The sequence below is a fragment of the Canis aureus genome, chromosome 2, assembly GCF_053574225.1.
Source record: "Canis aureus isolate CA01 chromosome 2, VMU_Caureus_v.1.0, whole genome shotgun sequence".
Lineage (NCBI taxonomy): Eukaryota > Metazoa > Chordata > Mammalia > Carnivora > Canidae > Canis > Canis aureus.
In genome coordinates, this window is record NC_135612.1 from 65,200,714 (window position 1) to 65,227,401 (window position 26,688).

At 44.5% G+C, this 26,688-nt stretch overlaps 1 protein-coding gene and 1 non-coding gene across 12 annotated transcripts in view; both read left to right on the plus strand.

Annotated features, from left to right (window-relative positions):
• Positions 1–26,688, plus strand: part of PROM1 (prominin 1) — a 131,662-nt gene that overhangs the window by 98,052 nt on the left and 6,922 nt on the right. For 10 of the 11 annotated variants that reach the window (XM_077877024.1, XM_077877022.1, XM_077877039.1 and 7 more), the window contains 13 exons: positions 2,168–2,231; positions 5,098–5,257; positions 7,486–7,638; positions 13,918–14,041; positions 15,790–15,893; positions 17,441–17,525; positions 19,098–19,244; positions 20,051–20,122; positions 21,130–21,222; positions 21,812–21,829; positions 23,144–23,197; positions 24,697–24,777; positions 24,867–24,935. In XM_077877024.1, the coding sequence (XP_077733150.1) occupies positions 2,168–2,231; positions 5,098–5,257; positions 7,486–7,638; positions 13,918–14,041; positions 15,790–15,893; positions 17,441–17,525; positions 19,098–19,244; positions 20,051–20,122; positions 21,130–21,222; positions 21,812–21,829; positions 23,144–23,197; positions 24,697–24,777; positions 24,867–24,935 (1,224 nt within the window). The remainder of the gene's footprint in view (positions 1–2,167; positions 2,232–5,097; positions 5,258–7,485; positions 7,639–13,917; positions 14,042–15,789; positions 15,894–17,440; positions 17,526–19,097; positions 19,245–20,050; positions 20,123–21,129; positions 21,223–21,811; positions 21,830–23,143; positions 23,198–24,696; positions 24,778–24,866; positions 24,936–26,688) is intronic. The other variant, XM_077877034.1, reaches the window with a different exon arrangement.
• Positions 5,424–5,526, plus strand: LOC144303810 (U6 spliceosomal RNA). The gene has a single exon (XR_013370782.1). It is a non-coding gene; the product is annotated as a U6 spliceosomal RNA (small nuclear RNA).

The following is a 26,688-nucleotide window of genomic DNA, read 5'->3' on the forward strand; positions in this document are numbered from 1 at the left end:
TGAGAGACAGAGAGAGAGAGAGAGTGTGTGTGTGTGTGTGTACGTAAGTGGGGGGGGCAGAGGGAGAGGGGGAGAGAGAATCTCAAGTAGACTCCCCTGTGGGAATGCCTGGGTAGCTCAGTGGTTTAGTGCCTGCCTTCAGCCCAGGGCGTGATCCTGGAGTCCCAGGATCAAGTCCCACATTGAGCTCCCAGCATGGAGCCTGCTTCTCCCTCTGCCTATGTCTCTGCCTCTCTCTCTCTCTCTCTCTCTCATGAATAAATAAATAAAATATTTTAAAAAAAGACTCCCCTGTGAGCTCAGAAGCTAACATAGGGCTCCATCATACCATTCCAAGATCATGATCTGAGCCAAAATCAAGAGTCAGACTCTTCGCCAACTGAACCACCCTTGTGCCCCCAGTATCGCTTTCTCAATGAAGCCTTTCCTGGGCATCTTGACCAAGTCACATCCTTTTAAATACATTCTTCCAGCACCACACATATTCTTTGTTAATGTCCTCATGACTGCAATTATTGCTTTAATGTCTCTATCGTCCCACTGGAGTGTAAACCCTAAAAAGAACAAGAGCTATGTTGGTCTAGCACATCATTATTTCCCTGATAGCCTACCAGTTATTGCTGTTTCTTTAGCCTATATGTTGAGTGCACAATAAATATTCCTTTGTAGATTATGATTTGATGAGAGTGCCCTGGGCCTGCAGGGCACTTGACTCTGACTTTGAGCATGGGTATAAAAAGATCATCAGTTATCTATTAAACACCTACTTACTGACAAAATTAAACATCACCTCCAACAAGTCATGAGAAACTCTTGGTCTTTCCATTCCAGTGTCCCCTCATTTGTTAAATGAGGGACTTGACCCAGGAGATCTGTAAGGCCCCTTCGGCCATAAAACCTCTTACAGTGAGTGACCACCACAAGTCCAAATGCAGATAAATGCAGAGGGGTCAGGTGCACACTAATCCAACAAGCACCTGTGTGCTGGTAGCTTAGTTACCTCTGAGGAAACAGAAGTGGTGGATGTTCTTTTCCTGGCATTGACGTTACCATGCCAAACTGTACACTTGCTGGCACCATAAATCTTATAACGTCTATAACCTAGATCGGAGTGCTCTAAAAGCCTATCACAGGCTGGGTAGCTTCTCAACAAGAGAAATTTATTTCTCAGTTCTGGCAGCTGGAAGTCCAAGATTAGGGGGTCAGCACGATCGAGTTCTAGCAAGAGACCCTTCAAGAGGCTTCACTCTCCTGACCTAATCACCTCCAGAAGGCCCCACCTCCTCATACCATCACTCATGTTCAGGATTAGGATTTCAGTGTGTGATGCCAGGGACAGGAGGCAGGGCTATGCAGACATTCAGTCCATAACAAGCTGTAATTGATACAGTGTTCCCCAGCAGATGGCTAAATACACCAGCAGACAGCTAAGAAACACAAAATAAACCACTTCCAGAGGAAACGCTGTCTGTTCAGTTGAATTACTTGGAAATAATGACATCTTCTTATCCCAGATTTAGCCCCAAAATGACATAGCTTGGCTTGGCTGTTTTTGTTTTCACTTTAGTCTCACTTAAATGTGTATCCTCTATAAGCTGTGTGTTCTGTGAGACTAGACTTAGTTAACTGCCATGACTCTTGTTTCGTTAACAAACTGACTCTTGTTTTGGAAACTCACTTTCTACCTGCATGAGGATCATTGTACAGATCAGAGCTTCTCAACATCAGCACTGTTGACATTGTTGATAATTTCCTGTGGTGGAGGTTGTCCCATGTTTTTGGGCTATTTACTAACACCCAGGTCCCTGATCACCCAGGGCCACTGTCGTGATGACCAGAACATCTCCAGACATTGCCGAATGTCTCTTGGAGGACAAAATCCCCTCCCCCCCATTGAGAAATGCTAGTATAGATGACATGAGTTAAAAGTTTAAAAGCAGAAGACTTTTAGCAGGATCTTTGATAGATACAATTTAAAGAGAAAGCCCCCTCTAAAGGGGAATTTTTTAGTGATCTTTTGATGGCCGTATGGTTATGATTTCAGGCTTAATATGACTGTTAACATTATTACTTTGCTTCTCTATTCCACACTTTGCTGAAAACTGAGTACTTGTTAATTGCCTTTCTACTCACTATGTATATCAATTTACTTTGAACTATTTTCTAGGGCTATAAATCCTTTAATGATATTCCTGAGATGGTGCAAAATCAAACCACAGACATCGTATCAGGTGAGAATCAGAGTTTGAACTCATTTTGTTTCTCTCTGTGTTAAGAATTAGATAATTAATACCAAAAAAATCATATTGTTAAGAACTATACTTTTTCCCCCTCTTAAAAATAATCTCTCACTAATCTGGAAAATTAAATGAGCATCAGAGCTTTCTAAATGTGCCATCTTCACACAGTGATTTAGATTTTAAGAAATAATAATCCTCTTGAACTCTGATTAATATCATCCTGCTAGGTGGAGGCTGCAAGATCAAGGGCCACACTGTAGTGATGAGTCCTCGTCGTTGTCATGAACTGTCAAAGCTAAGGACAGCCATAGATGAACTAGGGAGGTCACACTTTGATTGGTTTCACTGGGGGAAAACTGTAGGTTATTATATTTTCTTTAAAAAAAAGTGAAAAAAGTTTTCCCAGGGATACTATGTATAAGGATTTGTCTTTTTAGGAAAATATTTATCTGCCTTCCGATGCTGCTGTCATGGTATCTTAGGCTCTTAAGGTTGCTTATGATTTTGGAGAAGCAAGACTGATATTTGGGAGAATTCTACTAGTCTTAAATGATTGAATCACACTGTATTTGGGTTATGATATTTGGGGTAAATGTGCAGAGGAAGAGTGAGGTGTAAACAGTTTTTTGTGTAGCAGTGACAATAGACGTGGGTTATTTGCTTAAAGAAGAAATCTCTGAAGCTATATGAGATTTTTCTCCTTTTAAATCATCTTCCCTGTGCTTCCTTTTATCTGTTGACCAAGCAGTTTTAAAATGTTGTGTTAGAAATATTTGATTTTTTTTCCCGTAATAGTGTTCTCTCAATCCATTAAGGCTTCGGGTGAAAAGCATTTCACATAGTGCTTTAGATGTTTTGTGGGTTCCTTTTTGTTTCACCTAAGATTCTACTTTAAAATATTAGGATATTAAAGATGAAGTTCTCAGTTTCCTATGCTAGCCTCTGAAGGCTAACACATGCTGTGTGTCTGATAGCCACCTGCTTACTAATTTCTGTGTTTACTTTTTTTTTGTTCCCCCTTTCTGGACCTCTTCTGCCAATACATGCAGCCCTCCCCTGTAAGTCTGGCAAAGCAAGGTGTGCAGTATGCGTGAGCGAGGTCCATTGCACACAGTGTCATTGCCTAAACACAAGCCAGAGTTTTCCCAGGTCTGGGCGGGTATCAACTCCATTAGCCTGAATATCCATTGCTTATTTTCATGTCTTTCCAAAAAAATAAAAACCCTTTGCTCCCATGTTTTGATCACTCGGCCCTACCCTGCACACATATCTTGAGTGCCTACTGTGTGCCAGGCTCTGCTGGGCTTAGGGGGTGGGAGATGAATAAAGCATGATCCCTGCCGGCCCTTCAGCTGGGCATGTAAACAGATGCATTTTCCCACACTCTAGAGACATGACAAGGTATGTGCAAGGGATCCAAGGTGGGAAAGGCTAGTGGAATGCTTCCTGGAGGAAGCAACATCTAAACTAGACCCCGAGGGAAGTATTTGGGGAGAGAGGACGCCGGCCATGATGGTCACCCAAGCTGGCAGGGCCAGGGAGTTGTGTCATATGGGAGGGCAGGACAGCCTGAGAAGCAGAAAAAACCTATTTCTGATTCTAGGGAATGTTCATAGGTGAGGGAGAGTCTGCAAACCACATCTCTCAAACTCCCAAAAATCCTAGAGGTAAAGAAGAGATCCACCAAGTCACCTTGTTGAGGATCCTCAGGCTTTTGGACACAGGTGGAAGAGAATTGAGACACTGTGGGTAGTCTTCTCCTAGGAGCTCTGTGTGAACAACACACTTTGAAAAAGATCCCCACCATCTTATGTAATTCCATTTGATTCATGCAACCATCTGCCATCCGAAATTCACCAGGAGCCCTGGGATCACATTGTGAGAACAGTTCACCTTGTCTCTGCTGCTGCAAAGAGATTTATCTCCCTTTTCAGGATCAGTGAACACTTAACTGATTAGCACGTTCTTAGGACATCTGTGTCAAGAATCACTGTGGATAGTGGCAACTTCATACCTGTGTGAGCACTGAGTTAGGTGATGCCCATGTCCTAGGTAACCTTGATCCCAGGACTTGTCACAGTGGACACACTTCCCAGAAACTTAGAATTTATCTTCTCTCTGAAAGGTTAGGATGGATGTTACTAAGAAACTCTTTGACCACTGGGAATACATTGCTATCTACATATGAGAGACACAGGTGTACTTTAAAAAATCTTAATTTGTAGGTGTCACATACAATTTGAACAAAAATGTCGCCCGGGGCTCGCTTGTTCAAAAAATGGTTCCTGGTGAATTATAGTGTTCCTGAATGCTATCCCTTATTAAATTTATTTTTTCCAAAATCATTTAACCGAAGCTTTGGAGTTAGACAAACCCGGGGTTCAATCCTATTTCTAGCACTTTCTGGAAAAAAAAAAAAGACCTATAGGCAAGTAGTTTAACCTCAATAGCCTTCTGGCTCACTTCATAAAATAGGAATAAGAATATCTACCCCAGTGGGATAAATGAGTTAACATTTATAAAAGTGCCTGGTCTGTGGTAGGCATGCCATATGTTTTAGTCACCAAGGTTCATTCTATTTCTTTAGTGAAATAAGTAGCAGAGGAAAACTCTGGCTTGACTTCAGCACCATGTCATTAAAAGTCAGCGCTCATAGCTTGCCGTTTTGTTAAGTAATTGCTCTTTGATGGTCTTGGCTACATTCATGCTTGTTGTAGAACCTTTCCACGTTTGAAACACATACATAACATGGGGAAAACTCAAAAAGTGGTTGAAGCTCTTCATTTTTGTTCCAAAAACAAAGTTTCTGTTTCCCCGTAGTTTTGAAAATGCATAACCTGGATATATTTGTTTTCAGATGTCAAAAGGACCTTGAATTCCCTTGGCTCAGATATTGAAAATATGAGCGAACAGATTCCTATTCAGGATAAGCTGTCAGATTTCATAGGTTATATTAATGACACTGAAACTTACATTCACCGCAATTTGCCCACGTTGGAAGAGTATGATTCGTACAGGTGAGTGCCCCCCTGGAGCTGGCAAACTAGAGAGCTAACCTTGCTCTGGAACAGAATAGAAATCTGATATGATAACTAGGATCATCATCTTATGAGAGAAGATCGTACAAAGAGCCCATAGCCCGATAGGTGTTAACCTTAGTTTATGTTTATTTAAAAAGTTGGAGTGCTCGCTTTGGCAGTGCATATACTAAAGTTGGAACTAGACAAGAAAGATTAGCATGGACCTGCACAAGGATGGTATGCAAACTCATATATTATGTATTTTTTAAAAATGGCTCAAGAAAGTTCTTGAGCCTAGTAGTCAGTAACTTGCCATTTTGACATCATTAATGGCTTCTAGAATCTTAGTCATAACTATAACACATGTAAAATTATTTTAAAGCCTGAAAGTAATTAAGGAGAGCATTTGAATAATATTCTTCTTTTCATTGGCTTAAAAAATAAACATGTAGAGGTTTGTTCTCACAGAAAGATTTTCCTTGAAACGAGTAAATTGCTCAAGAGCTCAGGGAAGCAGCTGTGGTCCTCAGCTGTTGATTGCTGCATTAGAAAATGTTAGCAAAAAAAAAAAAAAAAAGAAAGAAAATGTTAGCAGTGGGGTTTGGCCCTGGAGACGACAGTGGACATCTCAGGCGGGAGTGCTAGGGAGCCATGGACTCACAGACTTGAGGAATTTCAAGGACCACATGAGATAAGATGTGCTCTCCTCTCTGAAAGGCTCAGCCCCACCACCCATCACTTTCAGAATCATTCTTACAGCCCAAACTCATGGAGATTCCAGAGACTTTTCTTCCTATTCTGGTATTTGTTATGTAAGACCCCAAGATAAATAATAAAATGCTAACAATAATTGCTAGCATTTCAGAAACAGTTGCATTGTGCCCTCCAAAGTGTGTTTCGTGGGATATCTCATAATACTCAAAAAAACAAACAAAAAAAATCTGCCGTGTTGTGTCCTATTTGTAACCTTGTTTCACAGACAAGTTGAAGCTCAGAGGAGAGGAATAACCTTCACAAGGTCAGCAGCAATGTAGCAGAGATGGGTTTTCAACTCCCATCTGACTATGCTCTTAATTACTACCCTGTAATCATGAAGACATTTTCTTACTGCGGCTAGGCCATCCCAGCAGGTGTCAGGACAAACATAAGACAGACCCTTTCTCAATGAATTTACAATATCATTAGAGGTTAGAGTTTCACAAATGGAAAGATTGATACAATTATCTGTCTATACCACCGGCTCCCCCTGCCCTGAGAACTAGAAGCTTATTTTTAAAGGAAATCTAACCAAGCAGATGAAGCATGTATTAACTGCAAAAGATTTCTGAGGTTCCATGGCTCATGGTTCCAGTGTCTGGAATGAAATGCCACAGAATGGGTGCAGGTGGCTATTATAATTATCAAAATTGCTCTTAATTTAATTAAAAGCTTCAGTGGCAGTTTTTGTCGCAGAACTAAATTCTTTATTTTTTAGTGTTTTAAAGATTGGGAAGCATTTCTAGCCTTGAATGCTCCTCAGCTCCTGGAAAAGGTTGTTGTTCATTCCGGGAATGCCACTAAGACCTAATTGAGGATCCATTATCCTAAAATGTCTCACAGGACCATTACAAAACTGAGATTTGTATTCTACAGGCACTTGATTTAGGATGCTTGTAAATTCTAAAGTATTCAGCGCACTCCCCATGCAGAGTTTCTGGTTCAGCAAAGAACACGATGCCCCCTTTCCCTAATAATTCTTGCAACTACAAAGCATTTTAGAGAAAGACCAGGGAAAAGAGCCTGATATTTCTTTATCTGTTATCTAATCATGATCTGTCCACATCTTGTCATCATTATAACAAGTGCTCACAGCATCGGGGACCTTGACAGGACTTACAGATCTGAAGGGGTACGGTTATCAGTAGCTTTGGAGAACCTGAGTAAACCCTGCTTTAGGAGCCCCACAGAAATGAAACAACGGAAGGAAGCAATCGTCTCCCGACCAGTGAGCGAGACAGAGTTCTTCAAAACCAAGATAAAAATTAAAATTTCCTGCTGGTTGGGTTGGAGGACTAGGGGTGAGAAGGGATCCTGTCACTACAGTGTTACTCTCCGAGGAATTAACAGGGGAATCTGATATTTGATTGCCAAGTATTTCTCACCTGCTCCAGCCCTAGTCTGACAGCTTTTGTGTTATAACAGTGCCACCTCTTTTATGTATAATAACACCGTGCTTGCTTCACCAGGTGGCTGGGTGGCCTGATTGTCTGCTGTTTGCTGACCCTCATAGTCGTCTTTTATTACCTGGGCTTGATGTGTGGCACATTTGGCTATGACCGGCATGCCACCCCGACCAGACGAGGCTGCGTCTCAAACACCGGGGGCATCTTTCTCATGGTGTGAGTGTTTGCTCTTCCTTGCCACGTGGGGGGTGAAAATGTAGGTGGGAGAGCAGATGGCACGAAGCCAGTGGCCTCTGCACTGAGTGTTCTGGGTTCCAGTGGAGCAGGCATCCCCGTGTGATTGTACCTTTCGTCGGTTTGGGAAATCCCGCCAAGTGTAAAAAAGTAAAAGAAAACTCTAAATTGTACTTTGATAGACAAGCTGAAATGCAGCGTCTATAGACGGTGGGCTGCTCTGTAGCTAAATTATTTCTAAGCTTGCTTTCTTGATTCCTGTTGTATTTTCTCTCTCTCCCTGCCACCCCCTCCCTGCCTCCCTCCATCCATCCATTTATTTATTCACCAGAAACTTGCTGAGGATTGGCCTGGTATCAAACACTGTTCTCTGTGGTCAGCAGTATCATTAGCTTGTTTACTTTGAAACTGGAAACTTGATTCAGCAAAGGGATTGTTGACCCGGCACCCTTAGGATTTTGACACGTAACCTAAATTAGTGATAAGAGCAGGTGTGGGGTATCAGCGAGAGGCAAACCTGCAGAACACTGGAGCAATTGTCCCTACCTCAAAGACATTCATACCCAAGCTCATATTTTTGAAACAAACAAACAAAAAACCTTCACCAGGATGTGACAAAGCACAGAGGGCATGAGCTGGGTGTGACTGGAGATGGAGCCAGAAATGTCAAGTAGGAGGCAGAGGTAGAAGCTTTGAATGCACCTCAGAGAGGAAGCTGTATGGCTTCCAAGTTGACATTTTCTTTTCCAGTAAGTATATCAAGAATAAGCAGCGGGGTGTGTGATGGGGCTGGAGAGGAAGGTAAAGCTTTAGAACAAGTTCATGGAGCAATGGAGAATCAAAATCTCAGCCATGCTCTCATTTCTCTGCTTGTATCACTAGTAGCAGGCTGGGAGAAGCTGGTCAGCAAGTGTTGTGCATTAAAGTGCTTTTTCAAACATTGGGTCACTACAATAATTAATTAGACTGTTGAGTCATGATGGTAAGGCCTTTCCCTCAAACCCGTAGCCTCCAGTAGAGTACAGCTTTTATTAGCATTAACACAGCCACAAAGAGCCTTCCAAACAACCTTGAAGCTAACAACACGGGAATCTGCCAGAATCGGACACAACTGAACAGCACTCCATGCATGGAAAAGGCTGTGTGCTCACATACCTACACTTAAGAAATTAACCCAGCAAGGAAGAGTATATGGCCCTGCCATTTTGTATCTGTTCACGATTACAGATTGTGTACAGATACAAAATAGTTTAGATAGAAAATGAGTTTAATGTCCAGATTTTACTAATCCTGGTACTTGGCTGTTTTGTCAGTGTTTCAAGGTGAGTCTATGCACCACATCTTTTTAACTGCTTGGTGGGAGGGAGCACCTTGCTCTGAAAAGCTGCACTTCTCATAGAATTCTATTTTGCACATTTTTTAAGAGTCGAAGCCAAAATATATGCTATCTGGCTTTGAAGATAAAAGAAACAGGGGAATCATGAGCAGTGAGATGGAGTCTAAAATTACTTCAATTTGGGTATAATTCTCACCTCTGCAGACTAAGGAATCTGTGAAGAGACAAAGTCACATGGAAGCCCATGGCTTGGGAATGAAGGGCTTTATCACATGGTAGGAAAAATGCTGGCCAATGCACTTCAGGTGCATTGTTGACACCTACCACTTAGCATGGAATTCATGTTTGCTGTGCTTCCATGTCTCTTGAGACATCTGGTAAACAACTGGATAATTATAAAGGAGGAAAATGGTACAAGTATAGTTAGTGTAGTCAAACTGATTAGATGAATGTAATTCCCTCTTAAAAACTATTTATTTGATTGTAGGAACAAGAAAGAGTGTATTTTGTTCAGCTACAACCATAACACCACCTGTTCTTAAAAACAGTGACGCCATCCATTGAAGAGCATGGTCTCTTCAAAAACCAAGCAAGAATCCTTATTTCCCAGGGAGCTCCTAGTGAAAGAACTGGCAGGAGGAAAAGTAGAAAGGCCTGGCTTTGCTCTGATACTCTGTCTTCTGAGGGTCTAGGGAGCACATTAGGGACTGGATGGGATACAGTAGGAATGTACATCTGTCTCAGGGGCACATGGAAGGTCTCCCTTGAGGTAAGGAGACCTAACCCAGGTACAAAGAAAACAACAAGCTCTTGTACTGAAGCCCACTGTGAAACTTCCAGTTTTAGCTCTTGCAAAACCACGCTCAGATTATCTGGAGCTTTGAAGAAAAGCTAATACCCAGCATGGCCATGGGTGTCACAAAATGGGCCACATGTACACACCGGTGGCAGTTCAACAGTCATAGATATTTCAGAAAACAGTTTGTCAGGCTGTAGTTGGGGCCAGAAAGACACAACAATCTCCTTGGCCAAGTCATCTCCATTTTAGGGGATCCGTTTTTAGGAAGAAGAACCCAGCTGTGGACAAAGCATCACAAGCAGGGAAGTGTTCTTGCACTTTTAGTTATAATAGTGATGCATTGGGAATGACACCAAGGTCAGCCACCAAAGAGTGAGAGATCCTGGGGTCACTGAAATGTAACCAGGTTGTCTACCTTGGATTGTTGACCAGAGTCCCTAAGATGATTGACAGGGGCTCACGAGATTATGCACGTGTCACTACCATAACTATATAGATTTAGGAGTCAGCACACATTTCTATAAAGGTCCAGATAATAAATATTTTTGCTTTTACTGGCCACATGCAGTCTTTATTGCATGTTCTTTTTCTTTTTTAAAAAATTTTAATAGTTTTATTTAAGCTATAACATCCAAAACATTATCATTTCAACTTTCAATCAGTATAAAATTACTGAGGAGTAGTCTATATTCTTTTTTTCTCTACTAAGACTCTGAAATTCAGTGTGTATTGCACAGTTATGACACATCTTTATTTGGAGTAGCCACATTTCAAGTGCTCAATAGCTCTTTGTGACTAGGAGCTTTGGACATTGAAGTTCTAGGTAATGATATTAAAAACATAGAATTCAAGTCAATATGGGAATTTTTTATTTTCCTGGGACATCTAAACTACTTCGTGAAATTTGGAGGTGAACCTTAAAATTCCCTTGGCTCCACTCCCTTATCTAACTTAATACCAATCTCATTGATTTTTTTTTTAACATTCTAAGAATCTTATCAACCCATTCCCTCTCTCTACTCCCAACACCCCAATCGAAGATACCATTTTATCTCAACTGTGTATCCTCTTACTGATTTACGTGCATCCACTGACCATTCTAAACTCTTCTCTATCCGACACCCATGGTAGTGTTTTCAAACATCTAAATCTGCTCATGTGATCCCTCTGCTTAAAACACTTTAGTGGCTTTCTGTTGCTCTAAGGATAAAGACAAACTATCATAATATGATCTACAAATCTCATTTCTGGTCTAGCTACACTAGCCTTTTAGTCCCTGTCACCACTGAGCCTGTGTACATCCTAATTAACTCCTATTGCATGTTATTTTTCTTTTTTTTTATTAAAGATTTTATTTATTTATTCATGACAGACACAGAGAGAGAAAGAGGCAGAGACACAGGCAGAGGGAGAAGCAGGCCCACGCAGGGAGCCTGATGTGGGACTTCATCCCCAGTCTCCAGGATCACACCCTGGGCAGAAGGCGGCGCTAAACCACTGGGCCACCGGGGCTGCCGCATGTTATTTTTCTTATTCTGGTTTTACTTCTCCTTCTTTTCAACACTTTGAGCACACATTAGCCCTTGTATCTGAGTGACAGGCCTTGGGTGTGGTGTGTTTTTTATCTAGATAGATGCATATTTAGGAAACAAAGGCTGGAAATGCTAACAATAAGCTATTTAGAGTAGCTTGTTGTTTTGAAGCATTCTTTCAAAGGTTTTGATGATTTTTGTGACTCCAATACACACACATGCTCAGGCACACGGTTAAACTATGGTGACTGGCATACGCTTCACACGTGTTCCCCTTCTTTATACTCTCCCTGACCTCAAAAGCCTCTTAGGTCAGAGAAATTCAAGCTGAGAGAGGCCCCTGCAATGAGCAGATCTTGCTATTTATTTCATCCAAACCAGACAAATATTTGTAATTGCGCCTTAAGTCTATCCACTGGGCAGATTCATGCCCTTAGAAAGGGAGGCTGTTGTTTCTAAGTCCATCAGCCTATGTGCTTCTGAGGGTCCTTCCTGTTTGTACCAGTGACGGTACAATCATCAGTGATGATCTGGCTATTCCACCTAGACAGATTCAACACTCTGCTCTGTCTGTGTCTACACCTGAGTAACTGAGCACCCTAGAGAAAAGTCACACCATGGGGCACGTTGGCGTCCCTACAGAATTTTATTCCTACCTCAAATGGATCCTTCAGAGCCCTACAAGTTTCTTCCATCCTTACCTTCCCCCTTCCTTCTTTCCTTCCTTCCTTCCCTCCCTCCCTCCCTCCCTCCCTCCCTCCCTCCCTCCCTCCCTTCTTTCCTTCCTTCCTTCCTTCCTTCCTTCCTTCCTTCCTTCCTTCCTTCCTTCCTTCCTTCCTCAATGGCTTTTTTCACTCTGGTATATCCATCCTCCTCATGTTCCCCCTCTCTTAGTAGAAGGCTTTACCACCTTCTTCACAAAGAAAATAAAAACCAAAACAACTTCCCAAGGCTCTGGTGGCGCTGTGTCCACACACATATGGTGCCACATGCAGAGGGATGTCTCCCATCTGGGCCTGTCCCAATCCCATCCCTGCACACTGCCCCAAGCGTTCCATGGGTCAGTCTGCCCTCTCTTGCATCCTCCTTCTCCTCTTCCCCTCCCCCTAGACTTGCTTCTCAACACTAAACATGTTCTGCTCTCTCCCTTCTTTAAACGTGAAAACAGAAAACCTCCCAACACGCCCTTCCCTGCACGGACTTCTGGAAATAATGGTGTTTGCTTCCTCTGGTTTTCCTTATCTCCATGCCCTGCCCAGGCCACTCCCCTGCCCTCAGGTCCTCAGTGGCCTCTAGGCTTCCAGCCAGAGGACTTCCTTTACTTCTTCTGGAACGTGCGTGCCCTCCCTGCAGTGTTTGGGACCACTGCCCACTCTCTTCCCCTGCAGACACACCTTTGTTTTCCCTTCAGTGACTGTGGGCCTGGTGCTTTCTTTCCTACATTGCAACTCTCCTTAGCAGTCTTGTGTGTCTTGTGTGCTGCTTGCCCTACTCACCTCCAGCGGCCAAGTCCCCCAGGCCCAGCCCAAGTGTGCTTCTCCCTCCAGCGTTAGCCCCAGGGTCCAGTGGTCACGTCTAAGCATCTGATTGCCTCCTGCAGGCCTGGCACCCACATATGTGTGCTCCAGACACAGCCGACTCCCCCCCAGCATCCCCCCCACGTGTCATGGGGGGGCAGGGGGAGCAGGACCAGGTCGCACCTCTCTTCCCTTCCTGGGCCCCGGCATCTCCTTCCCCGCTGCCAAGCCCCGGCTTCAGCCTGGCCCTTCCTCGCAGCATCCCCAGCACATCCCGCGGGGTCCGCCTCCCCTGTCCCATCTCCTCTCCCGTCTCACTTCTCTCCCCTGCCTCCAGCCACATCGGGCCACCGCCCAGGGCTGACAACAGCCTCCTCAGTGGTCGCCACTGTCCGTCCTGTGGTGCACACTCTGCCGAGAATGTTCTTCCTCAGAGAGAACCGGGCTTATGTTCCTCCTGCGCTTCAAGGCCCGCAGCAGCCTGCCCTCCTGGACCAGCCAGGCCCCGTCCCGTCCCGTGCACCCCGCCTGCCCCCCCCGAAGGCTGCCTTCGCGCCCCCCCAGCCCTCCCTCTGGATGCAGAGCCACGTTGGCCCCTTTCAGACTCCCAGCGGTGCGTGTCCCCCTCAGAACGCCGCCCCTCCCCGTGTCCCCGCAGCTTCACCCCCCTGACCCCAGAGACCATGTCTGAAGCACTGTGCTGGCTGCAAGGAGAGCAGAGTCTAAGTCTTCCCTAAATACGTGTGTGCGGCCCACAGATCCCAGTGCCTATGGCTTCCTGTCCCCTCCTGAGCAGGCAGGGTTGGTCCCTTAACCTGCACAGAGCAAAGGCTCTCGGTCTGTTTCCTACACTGCATAGGTAGCATTAGCAAGGACCAGCAGGTAATACTGGATCTCTAGTTTTTTGTTGTGTGTTTTTTTAAAGTACTCCCTACATCTGACGTGGGGCTTGAACTCATAACCCGGAGATCAAGGGTCACACACTCTACCAACTGAACCAGGTGCCCCTGAATGTTGAATGGTTTACTGTAGAATTCCAAACTTTATTTCCGTTTTGGTTTTGGTTTTGTTTTCCAGCGGAGTTGGAATCAGTTTCCTCTTTTGTTGGATACTGATGACCATTGTGGTGCTCACGTTTGTCATCGGTGGAAACATGGAAAAACTGGTCTGTGAGCCTTACCAGAACAGGAAACTATTTCAGGTTAAGTATGACTTCTGGGCCCGATGGGATATGCCTTCAGTGGAAATTCTGATGTCTCTGTATCTTGTGGGGTCAGAAAGATGAGCAGTTTGGTTTCTTAATTCACTAAGTTAAGATTCCTTCAATTAGAGCAAATAACTGTGGTAGTATTGTTTCTCGAACGTCAAGTGAAATGAGTACCAGGACTTGAGGCGTCCTCATCAGTGTGGATTGTAATAAGCTGGGAAAGAAAATTCTTGAGGAGGGGTACCCCAGGAAGTTTCTGACATTTTAAAGAGTCTCTCAAATGGCAATTGCCCATACAGATGGTGTGAGGCCTTCAATTTGAAGTGAGAGACACCAACAAATTCCATGCCTTGCGGCCAAGTATCGTCCCTGGTGGACGTCTGAGGAGACCATTGAGAAATGAATTTGGGCTCCACTTTCTCTTGAAACTGAGTCCTGTGGGCTCATCGGGACCGCTTCTCAGTTCAGCTTCATTAGTTAATGAGGAGGTTTGGGTCTATGTGCCAGTCTTTTCACTCTGGCTTTCTGGTGCTTTTTTCTACATTCTGGCTTTTAAAATATATTTGTTTTCCTGTTTTATTGTATATACTTTTCCACTTCATATCTGTTATGAAATCCGGTGAGGAACTATGCAGGTAACCAGTTGTCATGGAATTTTATTTTATTTTTTAAAGATTTTTTAATTTACTTACTTGAGAAAGAAAAAGTGTGCACACATGAGCGCATGGAAACATTAGTAGGGTGAGGGGCAGAGGGAGAGGAAGAAGCAGGCTTCCCACTGAGCAGGGACCCTGACATGGGGCTCGATCCCAGGACCTCAGGATCATGACCTGATCTGAAGGCAGATGCTTAACTGACTGAGCTATACGGGTGCTGCTGTTGTCATGGTATTTTAATTTTTCAGTTGGCTGAGGAAAATTAAATTGGGAGTGTCGATTTGTCAAATTATGTCTGTTTGGCCTCTTGATAAAAAAAATAATAGCGATCAGCAAGCCAGACTTCATGTTCCATGCTGTGTTAAATTGCTAAAGTGGAATTCTTTAAAAATAGAGGGATATTTTGAAAACATTTACATTCCTCAAGCACATACATGGTCATGCATTAAGGAGCTCATTAAGATATATGATATATTAGCCATCTTAAATATATGATGTTAAGTGAGAGAATATGCAAGTTTTAATTCATTTTGTCTAGAGTAAAAGAGTAAAGAGATGGGCCAACTGTTTTATGGCTTTCTATAGGCTATTCTGAATCAAGTTGTCAATTCTTCTCTTATTTCTAATGTTCCTGTCTTACTAAGAGAGATGTTCTCTCAGGGCAGCCCCGGTGGCTCAGCGGTTTAGCGCCGCCTTCAGCCCAGGGCGTGATCCTGGAGATCTGGGATGGAGTCCCACATCGGGTTCCCTGCACGGAGCCTACTTCTCCCTTTGCCTGTGTCTCTGCCTCTGTCTCTGTCTGTTTCTCATGAATGAATAAATAAAATCTTAAAAAAAAAAAAAAGAAAGGGAAATGTTCTCCAAAAAAAAAGCAGTTTCAGTAATTCTTACTGAAGTATCAGTAAGAACTGCCCCCATTGGGCAGTTTATTATGATCACACTATTATTTTCTTGTTTTAAATTGGAAACCAATGAAGAAAATCATGATCTGAAAACCCCCAAATATATTTAACAGAATATTTTATTATGTGTATGCATATTAGTATAAAAGCATCTTTCAAAATAGCTTTTTTCAATTTGTTCTAGATTTTGGACACCCCATATTTACTAAATGAGAATTGGAAATACTATCTCTCTGGCATGGTGTTGAACAAACCGGATATTAATCTCACTTTTGAACAAGTTTACAGGTATAAATAATGGCATGATGCATTTTTTTGGCTACTGAAAATGTTGTTTGTTCCAGAATGAGATTTTGCTTTCAAAGTGTCTTTAAGCTTGATAAGACTAGCTGTTCTATAATCTTCACAAAGAGATAGTAGAAATAAGACCAAAAAGAGATCCTTCTACTAAAAGCCTTCTAGACTTTGGTGTGGTGATGTCTCAAGGTCCTTCTGTTCAGTATCCCCTAGACCTCACTAGTTAAGGTGACCCTAAGTGGCATTAAAGAGATCCTCTGAGAACTCTGGTGCAGGAGTCACGCTACCCCAAGTAAATGCCATATAACAAGATGTCAGTGGATGGGTCCAAATCTCATACATGCTAATAGTGAAGCACCTGACAGGCCAGGCTGTGTAGTCAGTCTGCCTGGGCTCCAGTCTTGGCTCTGCCATCAGGGAGCAGGCCTTGGTGATCTTGGGCAATTTTACTTCTCTGTTCAATAGGGTTCAAAGCCTTCCCATCATCTCTAGCAGAGACAACAAATGAGTGGCACACGTGCCCACCTGTTGATCTCGCCCTCGTGATAGCCGTTGGTAGTTAGCAGAGGTCTTGTTCATAGCCCAGAGAGTCTCAGGATCCTTCTCAGGATCCTGCCTCAGCATGTTGTAGGCAAAGGTTATCAATCGATTTGAGTTACTGTGCATGATTAAACCATCCCTGGCCTGAAAGGACGAAGCCAGCCTTCTTGGCCTGGCCTGCCAGCTCTTTATGACTCTGGCTCTGCAGTCTTACCCCTGGTGGTTAGTGTATCAAGCTCTCTGTTCCAACAACACCAACCTACTGGGAATTCCCTGAAGAGGAGCATCACACCTCTAGGGCTGTGGGAAAGTCACTTTACCCAGGCACCCCTCAGGGCTAGAGGGCTTTGGCTGCTGGACCAGGAAGAGGCACCCCCAGGAAGCAGCTATCTCAGCAGCAAGGATATGCATCAGATGAGCCTGCCTTTCTTGGCTCAGTTGAAGAAGGATTTTGCACATTTTAGAGAAGCATGAAGAGGTGAAGCCAAGCTATGTGAACTGACCGTCTGGATCTATGTGTGTTCCGCTTCTGTATCTCAACCCTGGAAATACAGAGGCAGGTGGTCTGGCAGAGGTTTGAATCTTTTAATAAAGCCCATGATATGCTGTGTAACACACATCTTTCCAGCAGGTGGTGGCTTGTTTTGTTTATTTATGAGAATTTATTTCTTCCCAATTTGTGAACTTATGATTCCATCATAGCACTAGAAAAAGCACAAAGGAGACAGATGGAAGGATGACTTACCACTCTTACTGTAACTGTTCCAAAGATGGGACATTTAGTAAAGCAGGGAACGAAGTCCAGAATGGTAGGTCTCCGGGGCGAATCCATGCAGCCACTAGTGACCGCCCCCCCTGCATCAGCCCTCAAAAGCCGCTTCTGTGCTTGCAGATGTAAACAAAAGATACACCGTGAACCTTTCTCTCCACCCGTAGCTGGGGACAGAGATGGACACGGCTGCCTTTTCTGGATCATGATCTCTCCGTTTTTCCCACAGTGACTGCAAAGAAAATAAGGGCATCTATAGCACACTTAAGCTAGAGAACACCTACAACATCAGTGAGCATCTCAACATTCAGGAGGTAAGGAGTAGAGCCAGGCAGGAAACTGATGTACATCTTTAGTAAATCCATTTCTTTCTTTCTTTTCTTCCTTTATTACTTTCTTTCTTTGTCATTGAGGTGAAATTCACGTAAGGGAAAATCCTAAGACATTTTCGCCACCCCCAACCAGGTGTCTCTCTTGAGGCATGAGTTCCTCTAGTGCACTGCGCAGGTGCCCTAGGGGGGTCTGGCTGCAGACACGATGCAGGAGGATCTTATCTTGCTATGTGTCAGGGTCCTTAGAGGAATAAATCCCAGGGATATTGGCTTTCCAACACTGGCCACCCTTTCCTGGTAGGTGCCTGAAGAGGGAACAAGACACCCAAGACTCCAGCCTACACAGTCTTTGCCCCTTGGGAGTCAGGGCTGTGGCCCCAGGGCTCCAGGGAGGCCCTGCAGAGCTCTATTGGCCTTCGAAAGACGGCGTGGCAAGAGTGTTGGGAGCAGACAGGAGGGAATGATTTCCTCCTTCTCCTTTGCCTGTGCCCACCCACAAATCTTGAGCCTTAAGACTCTGAAGAGAGGCCACTCGAGAGCATTCCAAGACAGGAGGAGGAACAAGAGTTTCCCTGGCAGGCCTAGGGTGCCATCAGCATAGGCTCTCCCCTTCCCCATACCTGGAGGCCTCTGGCCTTCTCAGGGGTTAAAAACTTAAGGAGGCTTCTTTCTTTTGGGCTTCCAACTGGAAGCAGATACCAAGAGACACCAAGGAAAGAGACTGTTCCCCAAACCCCATAGCTTGTCCACTGAGACATCACTGGCTTTCAGAGGCACCGTGAGACCATGGTGGCCTCCCACTTTTCAGATATGAAGAGGTTTATTTAAAAGCCGAATACAAATTCTGTACTGTGTTGTATTTTGTATTGTGTTGATTATCCTCCCTAAATACTCCCTGCATGTATATACAAACAAAATATAATTCTGTAACCAAGCCCAGACTAAATGTCCTCTACTCATTTGGCATCACACCGTGTGTCATTTTCTCTGTGCACCAGAGACAGAGTGCCTGGGACGCTGGCACTGCATGCTGCCTGAAACTACTTAGGTCAATCTCAAGTCCCCAACCATGTCCCCATGATCTCAAGCATCCTCACTACGCAAGTCCAGTGCGTGCTGCCTTTTTTCGCCCTGAATACAGCCTGCCTGGCTCGTTTCAGCATCCATATTTGTCAAGACCCATTCAGAAGCCACCTCCTCTCTGTTGCCCTGTCTAGCCCCCTGCCTCAGCAGACTCTCTCCTGACCCTTGGGGTCCTGACATAGTTTGTGTGCCTTTATTATGACACTGCCTCTTCCTTTGAGGACTTTGAGAACAGAGATGGAATCTTATTCTGTTTTGCATCCCACCTCCTCACACAGTGCTTGGCATGGGGCATAAGGAGGGAGGCGGGGATGCAGGGAAGGAGTGGGTGGGGAGAGAAGAGTACCAAGGAAGAAAATGCCAGTTAAGTGCCTGTGTTTTTTGTCTTGTGTCATTGCTCTTTTAAAGCATGAAAGCCTGTGGCATTCTTGAAGAATGGACTTACTTATCACTTTTCTTTTCATCATGCAGCATGCTAGAAACCTCAGCAATGATTTTAAAAACATGAATGTAAATATTGACAATATTGTTCTGCTGGACGCAGCAGGAAGAAAAAACCTGATGGATTTCAGCTCTTCGGGAGTAGACACCATAGACTATAATGTCTACTTGGCAGAGGTGTGACCCATGATCTTGATCTGTGGGGGGCAAATAACAGCAGATACTTTCTTTCTTTCTTTCTTTCTTTCTTTCTTTCTTTCTTTCTTTCTTTCTTTCTTTCTTTCATCATTGAAATGAAATTTATATAACATAAATTGGCTATTTTAAAGTGAGTTAATTCAAGGGCATCTGGCTGGCTCAGTTGGTAGAGCATACGACCCTTGATGTCAGGGTAGTGAGTTTGAGCCCATGTTGCATGGAGAGGTGACTTTAAAATAAAATCTTTATAAATAAAAAAAAAAATCTTTATAAATAAATAAATAAAGGGAGCAATTCATCAGCTTGTAGTATAATCACAGTGTTGCACAACTACTGCTTCTATATGGTTTCAAAACATCATTATCACCCAAAATGAAAGCCTCCTTCCCACTCCATGGTTGTTCTTTTCCCCCAGCTCTGGCGACCACCAGTCTATGTTCTGCTTCTATGAATGTACCTGTGCTGGATGTGTCATACGAATAGAATCATACAGCACGTGACCTTCTCTGTTTAATGGCCTTTCATGTCACCTAAAGTTTTTGAGATTCATCTCCATTATAGCGTGGATCAGAACCTGATTTCTTTTTATGGTTGGATAATGTGGTTGGAGAAACATAATATGGTCTTATATGTGTAAATCAGAATGTAGCTGTTGTCATCTCTGTAAGAGTTTCCAGCTCTACTTTATGGTCACAGGACCATAGTTTATTCTGTTGTCCATTAGATATTGTTAAGGTCTAAAAATCCCACAGCCATGACACGGTTTCCCTCCCCCTCTTTTGTAGATGGGTAAAACTCCCACCAAAGTGAATCTTTTATCCTTTGCAGATGATCTGGACACAAAAGCCAACAATCTGGTGAGTTTGAACGGTCTAGTTTTAAATGCTATAATCGTTATAGATGTCAAATGTACATACTATTCCTAGTTTCCTTACCGCACAAGTGACCTTTGGTTAAAAACACCTCTCTCTTGTGCATGTCAAGACTTCCCACCAGCCGCCACTGCCGTGTGGCCCAGACACCTGTGAGCATACGAATGGTTCCAGGGTGGTGTCAGGGTGCCCACAGCTGCTCCTGACCTCTCCTCTTGCTGCTGCCCGCACTGCTTTAGAATGAGCTCTGCTCTCACGCCTATCAACCCCTCCAACCACCACATGCACACATGCACACACACACATCATTTTTCTTGCAGTTTAGGGAATGGAAGGCGATTCCGTTTGGTGATTTGCATCACCAATAACAAGTGGATAAGTGAAGGAAAAGACACCACCCAAGCCCCCGTAAGCTTCTGTTCTTCACTTCCCCTGCTGGCTGGTGACTAGATGACTCAAACCTGTCCCTTTCAAGAAGCAGCAGCACATGGGGGTGAGGAACCTGGGCTCCAGAGGAACACTGGGATTTAAACCCTGACTCAGCCACTTCCTAATGGTGGGCCCTTGGACAAGATGTTTCACTCCCCTGTGCCTTACTTTCCTCCTTTGTAAAATGATCACAATAAAATTGTTACATGTTAACATATTAAACATTATTTAAGTTGAGCCTGGGTTTTTCTCATCTGTAAAGTGGGGACACCGCTGCTGTAAAGTGGGCTTCACAGTGGCTATATTATGGTGAGGTAAGAAAGAGAGCCCAACCTCCAGCACTCAGGAAAGGCTCATGGGTTTGGGTGGCTGCGGAAAGTTCATGGTTCTAGGATTTGAGGCAGGGTGTCTTGGTGATGCCCCTCCTAGTGGTCCCCACACGCACAGCGTACAGGAGGGCTGCATGCTTGTCACCAGCACCCTGCCCTGACCTCCTGCAGTTAGAGAGTGCTCCACAGTCTGGAAGGATGGTGTTGATTCTGTTTATTTTATTCTCCTTGCAGCCCCAAGGAAGTTTGAAACAGTCCCTCAAAAATAATGCGCAAAATCTTAAAACGATTCACCATGGCCAAGTCATGCCTTTGGAACAGTCAATGGTAACAACCCGCCACCTCTGGTGTTTCCCGAGACCTGAGCAAAGCCCGTCCCACTAGCTGGCTTTCATTTAGACTGAGTGAAACATCTGCATCTCATGTGTGGGTCAAATCCAGTTGGCCTCAGGAACTGAGCTGTGTTAAAAATAAATGATGGCAGCGGGGCGCCTGAGTAGCTCAGTAGGTTGAGTGTCTGACTCTTGATTTCAGCTCAGGCGTCAACCCCATCTCGTAGTATCGAGCCCCACATCAGACTCCCTGCTCAGCGGGGAACCTGCTTCTTCTTCTCCCTCTGCCCCTCCCCCCCCTCTGAAATAAATAAATCTTTAAAAAAATTAAATAAATGATAGCACCTGGGCTTTAAAGAAGACACATTTTCAATGTCCCCACTCCTTTTGTGTTTTATCTCCTTGCCTTTTCCACTCACCTGTGTCCAGGTAGATTAACTCTGTGGTTGCCCCACACATGGTGCTCGGGTTCCTCGGCCCCCAACAGGCACCTGGGAGCCAGGCACCTACCTGGAGGGCTGATGTCTGTGCTCCCGACTCACTCTTACTTATTCTCAAATTCTTTTTCTCCAAACCCTGCCAAGAAATATGGGAAGGCGAGGGTAAGTTCTTTTCTCCCTGCCTCATTAAGCTTTGTTCACTGATCTAATGGGCCATGTTTTCTTTCTCCTCTCTCATAGCCTTTGATCTGACTTCCCCCGTTCTTTTTCCTCTCTCTGCTCCTGGCTTCTTTCCCGAATTCCAGAAGGGCAGTCTGTAGCAGAGAAAGAACACGGGCTCTGGAGTCAGGCGGAGCTGATTTCAGATCCTGCTTCTGCCTCCCCAAAGTCTCACCACTTTCCATTCTCTCCTCTGAAAATGGTGGGGACGGATCCCGCCCTACTGTCACCTGGTTCCTGGACATGACTCTGTAACTAGCAGGAATTCTTATTAGGCTTGTGTGGGAAACCCGTTACCCAGTCAGCGTGCTCAGGTTTGGAGAAGCACAGTAGCCCACTTGACTCCAGCTTTGAAGCCTTCTAGAACTAATTTTTACCATCTCTCTCTCTCTCCCCCTACCCCTTTCCTCCTGATTCTCTAAACTCGTTAGAGTATTCACAAAGAAAACTGAATTTTCTGAATTTGTGTGTTGTGCTCGTCACAATCCTCTGTTCTGCTTGTTATGCCTACCACCGGGTTGTTAACATTTTAAGTTGGTTTTTCCCTATTCCTTAAGCGGTTTCCTTCAAGTAGACACAGGACTCCTTGGCCTTTTAAGAGCTGGGGCAGCCTGTCTACAAATAGGCAAACTGCTCTGGACATGTGACCTACCATCTAAAACAGGGCGGGCAGCAAACTATGCCCCCCCAAACTACATTCTGTGGGCCAAATCCAACCTGTTGCTTGTTGTTATAAATAAGGTTTTACTGGAACACAGCCATGCCCCCTTATTTACAGATGATCCTTGGTTGCTTTCAGCTAAAAAGGCAAAGTTGAAAATAAAATAAAAGGGCAAAGTTGAGAGCTTTGGACAGGGTTTGGCCCACTAAGTCTGAAATATTTACTGTCTGGCCTCCTGTTTCACCAATCCCTGGTCTAAACCACTCAGAATAAACTACTCTGGGCAGTTTGGGCAGACTTTTTCTGATGTAGTGCCTGCCACTTGGAGCAAACCTGACTCAAAGTGGTTTCTTGGACACTTTGCATGAGATGTACCACCCTTCAAAGCTCTAGAATATATATCCTGATTTTCTTCTTCAGCTTCTCTTACACCAGAGGGATTGTTACTTCCATCTGTTGTTTTTTCTAGAATGAAAGCATCACAGAGTAAAATCAGATTTGGTGGCTGACTGGGAGAAGGGAGGGGAGACAGAGGCATGTGATCTTGCTGATTGATTCATGTAATAAGTTTGAAAATATCTATGTTTGTTCACCAGAGCACTATCAACCAAAGTATCAAGGAACTTCAACACAAAAGCAGCGGATTGAGGGTAAGGACTTCTTTTCCTTTCTGCCGTGGTGGGGGAGGGGCACACACAGACTCTCAAGAGATGTTGGTTTTATAAGTACTTAGGTTTAAAAAAACAAAAGTCTTCGTTATCTGCCCTTGTTAAATGCCAAACTGCCAAACTGAGTTTTCCTACCATTTGCTTTCTGCAAGTACTTCTCACCTTGGCCCTAGTAGACACACAGGTGAAAGCTGTGTCTTAATGTGTAGAACACAAGCTCAGAAGGTACACTGGTCACTTTTACTGAGATAACGCTGCCTGCAAAACCCAGTGCCTTTGGACCACAAACTCATTCTCACTGTTGGATGGACTGCAGGCTTCTCCACCTATGTCCCCACCCAGGGGCAGGGTGAAGGGAGCACAGGAAATCAGGGGGTGAGTGGAAACAGGCTACTCTTTAAGTGACAGGTTAGAACCAGCATGCTGCCACTCCATCTACATTCTGTAGGCCAAAGCAAGTGACACAGCCAGGCCTATCATCACTGGTTGGGGATGTATGCAGGTCCCTTACTGTCCTATGTAGCTTGACCTTCAGGTGACAGTATGCGGCTCTGCACTGCCCTTCACAAGGAGCCAGCGTGGGGGCAAGTTGGGTTGGAAATCAGCCCTTGTCCCACTGGCCAGGCTGTGTGCCCTGAGGTCTCCAGGCAGGACAGAAAAGGCACCTTTTCTCATTTACCAAACTGCCATGTGGAGATTCTTATCTGTGTGAAGAGACTAGGTATGAATCCCAGGTCTTGTGTCCCCAGCTTGGTTACATAGAGCAGGATCAGCTACCTCCTCTGTGAAGGGGGCCTAACCATGCCTTCCTGTAGCCTGTGAGTACCAGAGCCCCCCCTTATCCCCAGGGGAGGGGGTTGGTTCATTCAGTGAATGCCTGAAACCACAGGTGGTACAGAGCCGTATTGTACTTACGGGTTTTTTCCCCATACATATGTAGCTCTGAGAAAGTTGAATTTATAAATTGGGCACAGTAAGAGGTTAACAACAACAATAATAAACTAGAACGATCATAGCAATATAATGTAATAAAAGTTATATGAACGTGGTCTCTCTCTCAAAATATCTTACTGTACTGAACTCACCCTTCTTCCCGTGATGATGTGAGACGATAAAATGAGTGATGGGAATGTCTTAGGCATGTGACGTGGCATTAGCCACTATTGACCTTCTGACCACACGTCAGAAGGAGGATCATCTGCCTCTGGACCCCAAGTAACAGAAACTGTGGATAAGGGGGAATTCCTGTCTCAGTGAGACGATTTGGATTCTTTGGCCCCGTGTCTGGCACAAAGCGAGGCTTGGTATGTACTGCTCTCATTCCTCTGCCCTCAGAGGGCTGGGCTGGTTCTGTGGTCTTCTTAACTAGCAAATTATGGTGGTGTGGAGCTGAGCTAACAGCACTCGTATCCACATGCCAACTCATATCCACATGAAATCCCTTCATTGATTGACCCCCTGGCAATTGCTGTGTTTTCCAGGTGAAAGTGGCCAATATCCTTTCCTCTCTGGATTCTGCTCAGGACTTCCTCCAAACTCGCATCTCCTCAGTTATTGTCAAAGTAAGTGGGTGTGAGCCCCTAACTACATGGCTGCAGAGAGTATGGGATGGTCCCCTCAACGGTGTTACTACTTTTTGATTTCTTTCCAGGAAAGTAGCAAGTATGGGAACATGATAATAGGATACTTTGAACACTACCTGCAATGGGTCAAGATCTCAGTAAGTAGTTTATCTTTATTGAACGTAAGAGGGCCATGTGTTAAGATAGTCATGTTCTAGGATAACATCAGGAGGAAATAAAGTAAAATTCCTAGTAATTTGGTAGGAGATAACCAAAGGACCTCAAATCTGGGGACCATGAGGAGGGGTGTCATTGGACTCAGCATGTGTCGTCTAAGCTGGACCCTTTTCCCAGCCTGCCCACTGAGCTGGAGAACATGCTCCTCACTTTCTCCCCTAGTTCCTTTGCTCACGTTGTGGGGGTTCCTGCTACAATTGACTCTGTCTCCCCAGGGAACTGCAGGGGTGGTTTGTTCATGCCCTGGGCCCCGCAGAACCTGTCATGTGGTTGGTGTGTAAGTCTACGAGGGGTGGCTTGAGCTACAGAAATTTGTTTTCTCACAATTCTGGAAGGGCTGGAAGTCCAAAATCAAGGTGTCAGCAGAATTGGTTTCTTCGGAGGCTCTCTCCTTGGCTTCTGGAAGACCATCTTCCCCTTGTGTCTTCACATGATCATCCCTCTGTGCCTTTGTGTGCCCACATTTTCTCTTCTTTTATAGACACCAGTCATTGGATTAGGACTTACCCTAATGACTTCATTTTAACTGACCTGCCTCTTTAAGAACCCTACCTCCAAATACAGTCACATTCCAAGAAACCGGGAAGGAGGACTTTAACATGTGAACTTTTGGGGGTCACAATTCAGTCCACATTTGGGTCCCCCTGAATATATTAGAAGAGAAAGTTGAGGAGCAGAGTGAAGTTTCCAGTGATTTCAAGGCAGCTCATTCCTCCCAGAAGCCAATTTATAGAGAAGTAAAGTGGCTTGGAAAGTGCTCCTTGCCATCTTGGGCTTTGGGTCAGCTTTCCTCTGAGGATTATTCCCCTGGGGCAGGGGTAGGGAGAGATGCTTGCAGCTGAGTTACTTGAGTAACTTGGGCTAAGTTATTGGGCTGCTTGCTGCTAGCCAAGACGGGCTTTGAGAAGTCGAGGGACTCAGGAAAATTTAGACTACTCCAAGAAGCCTTGAGTATTTCATTTGTATTCCTGGCCCTTGACGGTGTGAACCCAGACTACCGCCATCTCCTCCCTCTTTGCTGCTCCACCCCATATTCCAGCCACATCCAACAGCTTGAGTCTCTGAAATGTTCATATTTCTTGATGTGATACCCTCTATGTCATATCCTCCTCCCTGGTTCCCACCTCTGGCCCCCACCCTCTGGGCCCTGAGCCTGGTTCTCCTTCAGGGCCCAGCTTTCTCATGTCTGTGCTGACACTTCCTCCTGCCTCCCAGATCTGAAGACCTCAGGGTTTTATTAGTGCTGGGATGAAGGGCATACACATACAGGTGAGTTGTGGTGTTAGAAATGCATTATCATCATTGCCACCATGGCCACTAGAACCTATGCATCTCCTCCACCAGATCAAGGAACCATATTTTGGTCACATTCATACCCAGAATATGAAGCAAATACCCTGAAGCCAAAGTGAGTCTGGACAGGAATGGTTAAGTCATACAAGAGCCACACCATGTGAATATTAGGTGGCCCTTTATACAAAATGGATCAGAGCTCTGCCAAGGCACTAGGAGAGATTTTCACAGGGTATAAATAAGAGAGAAAAGCAAGATGCAGAAAAACATATGGAGTAAGACTCCTGCTCTGTTTTTGTTTTTTTTTTGTTGTTGTTTTTGAAAACAAACAGTTAAAAAGCCTATAAAGAGGGTGTACAGGGTTGTTTAAGTTTGGTAAAA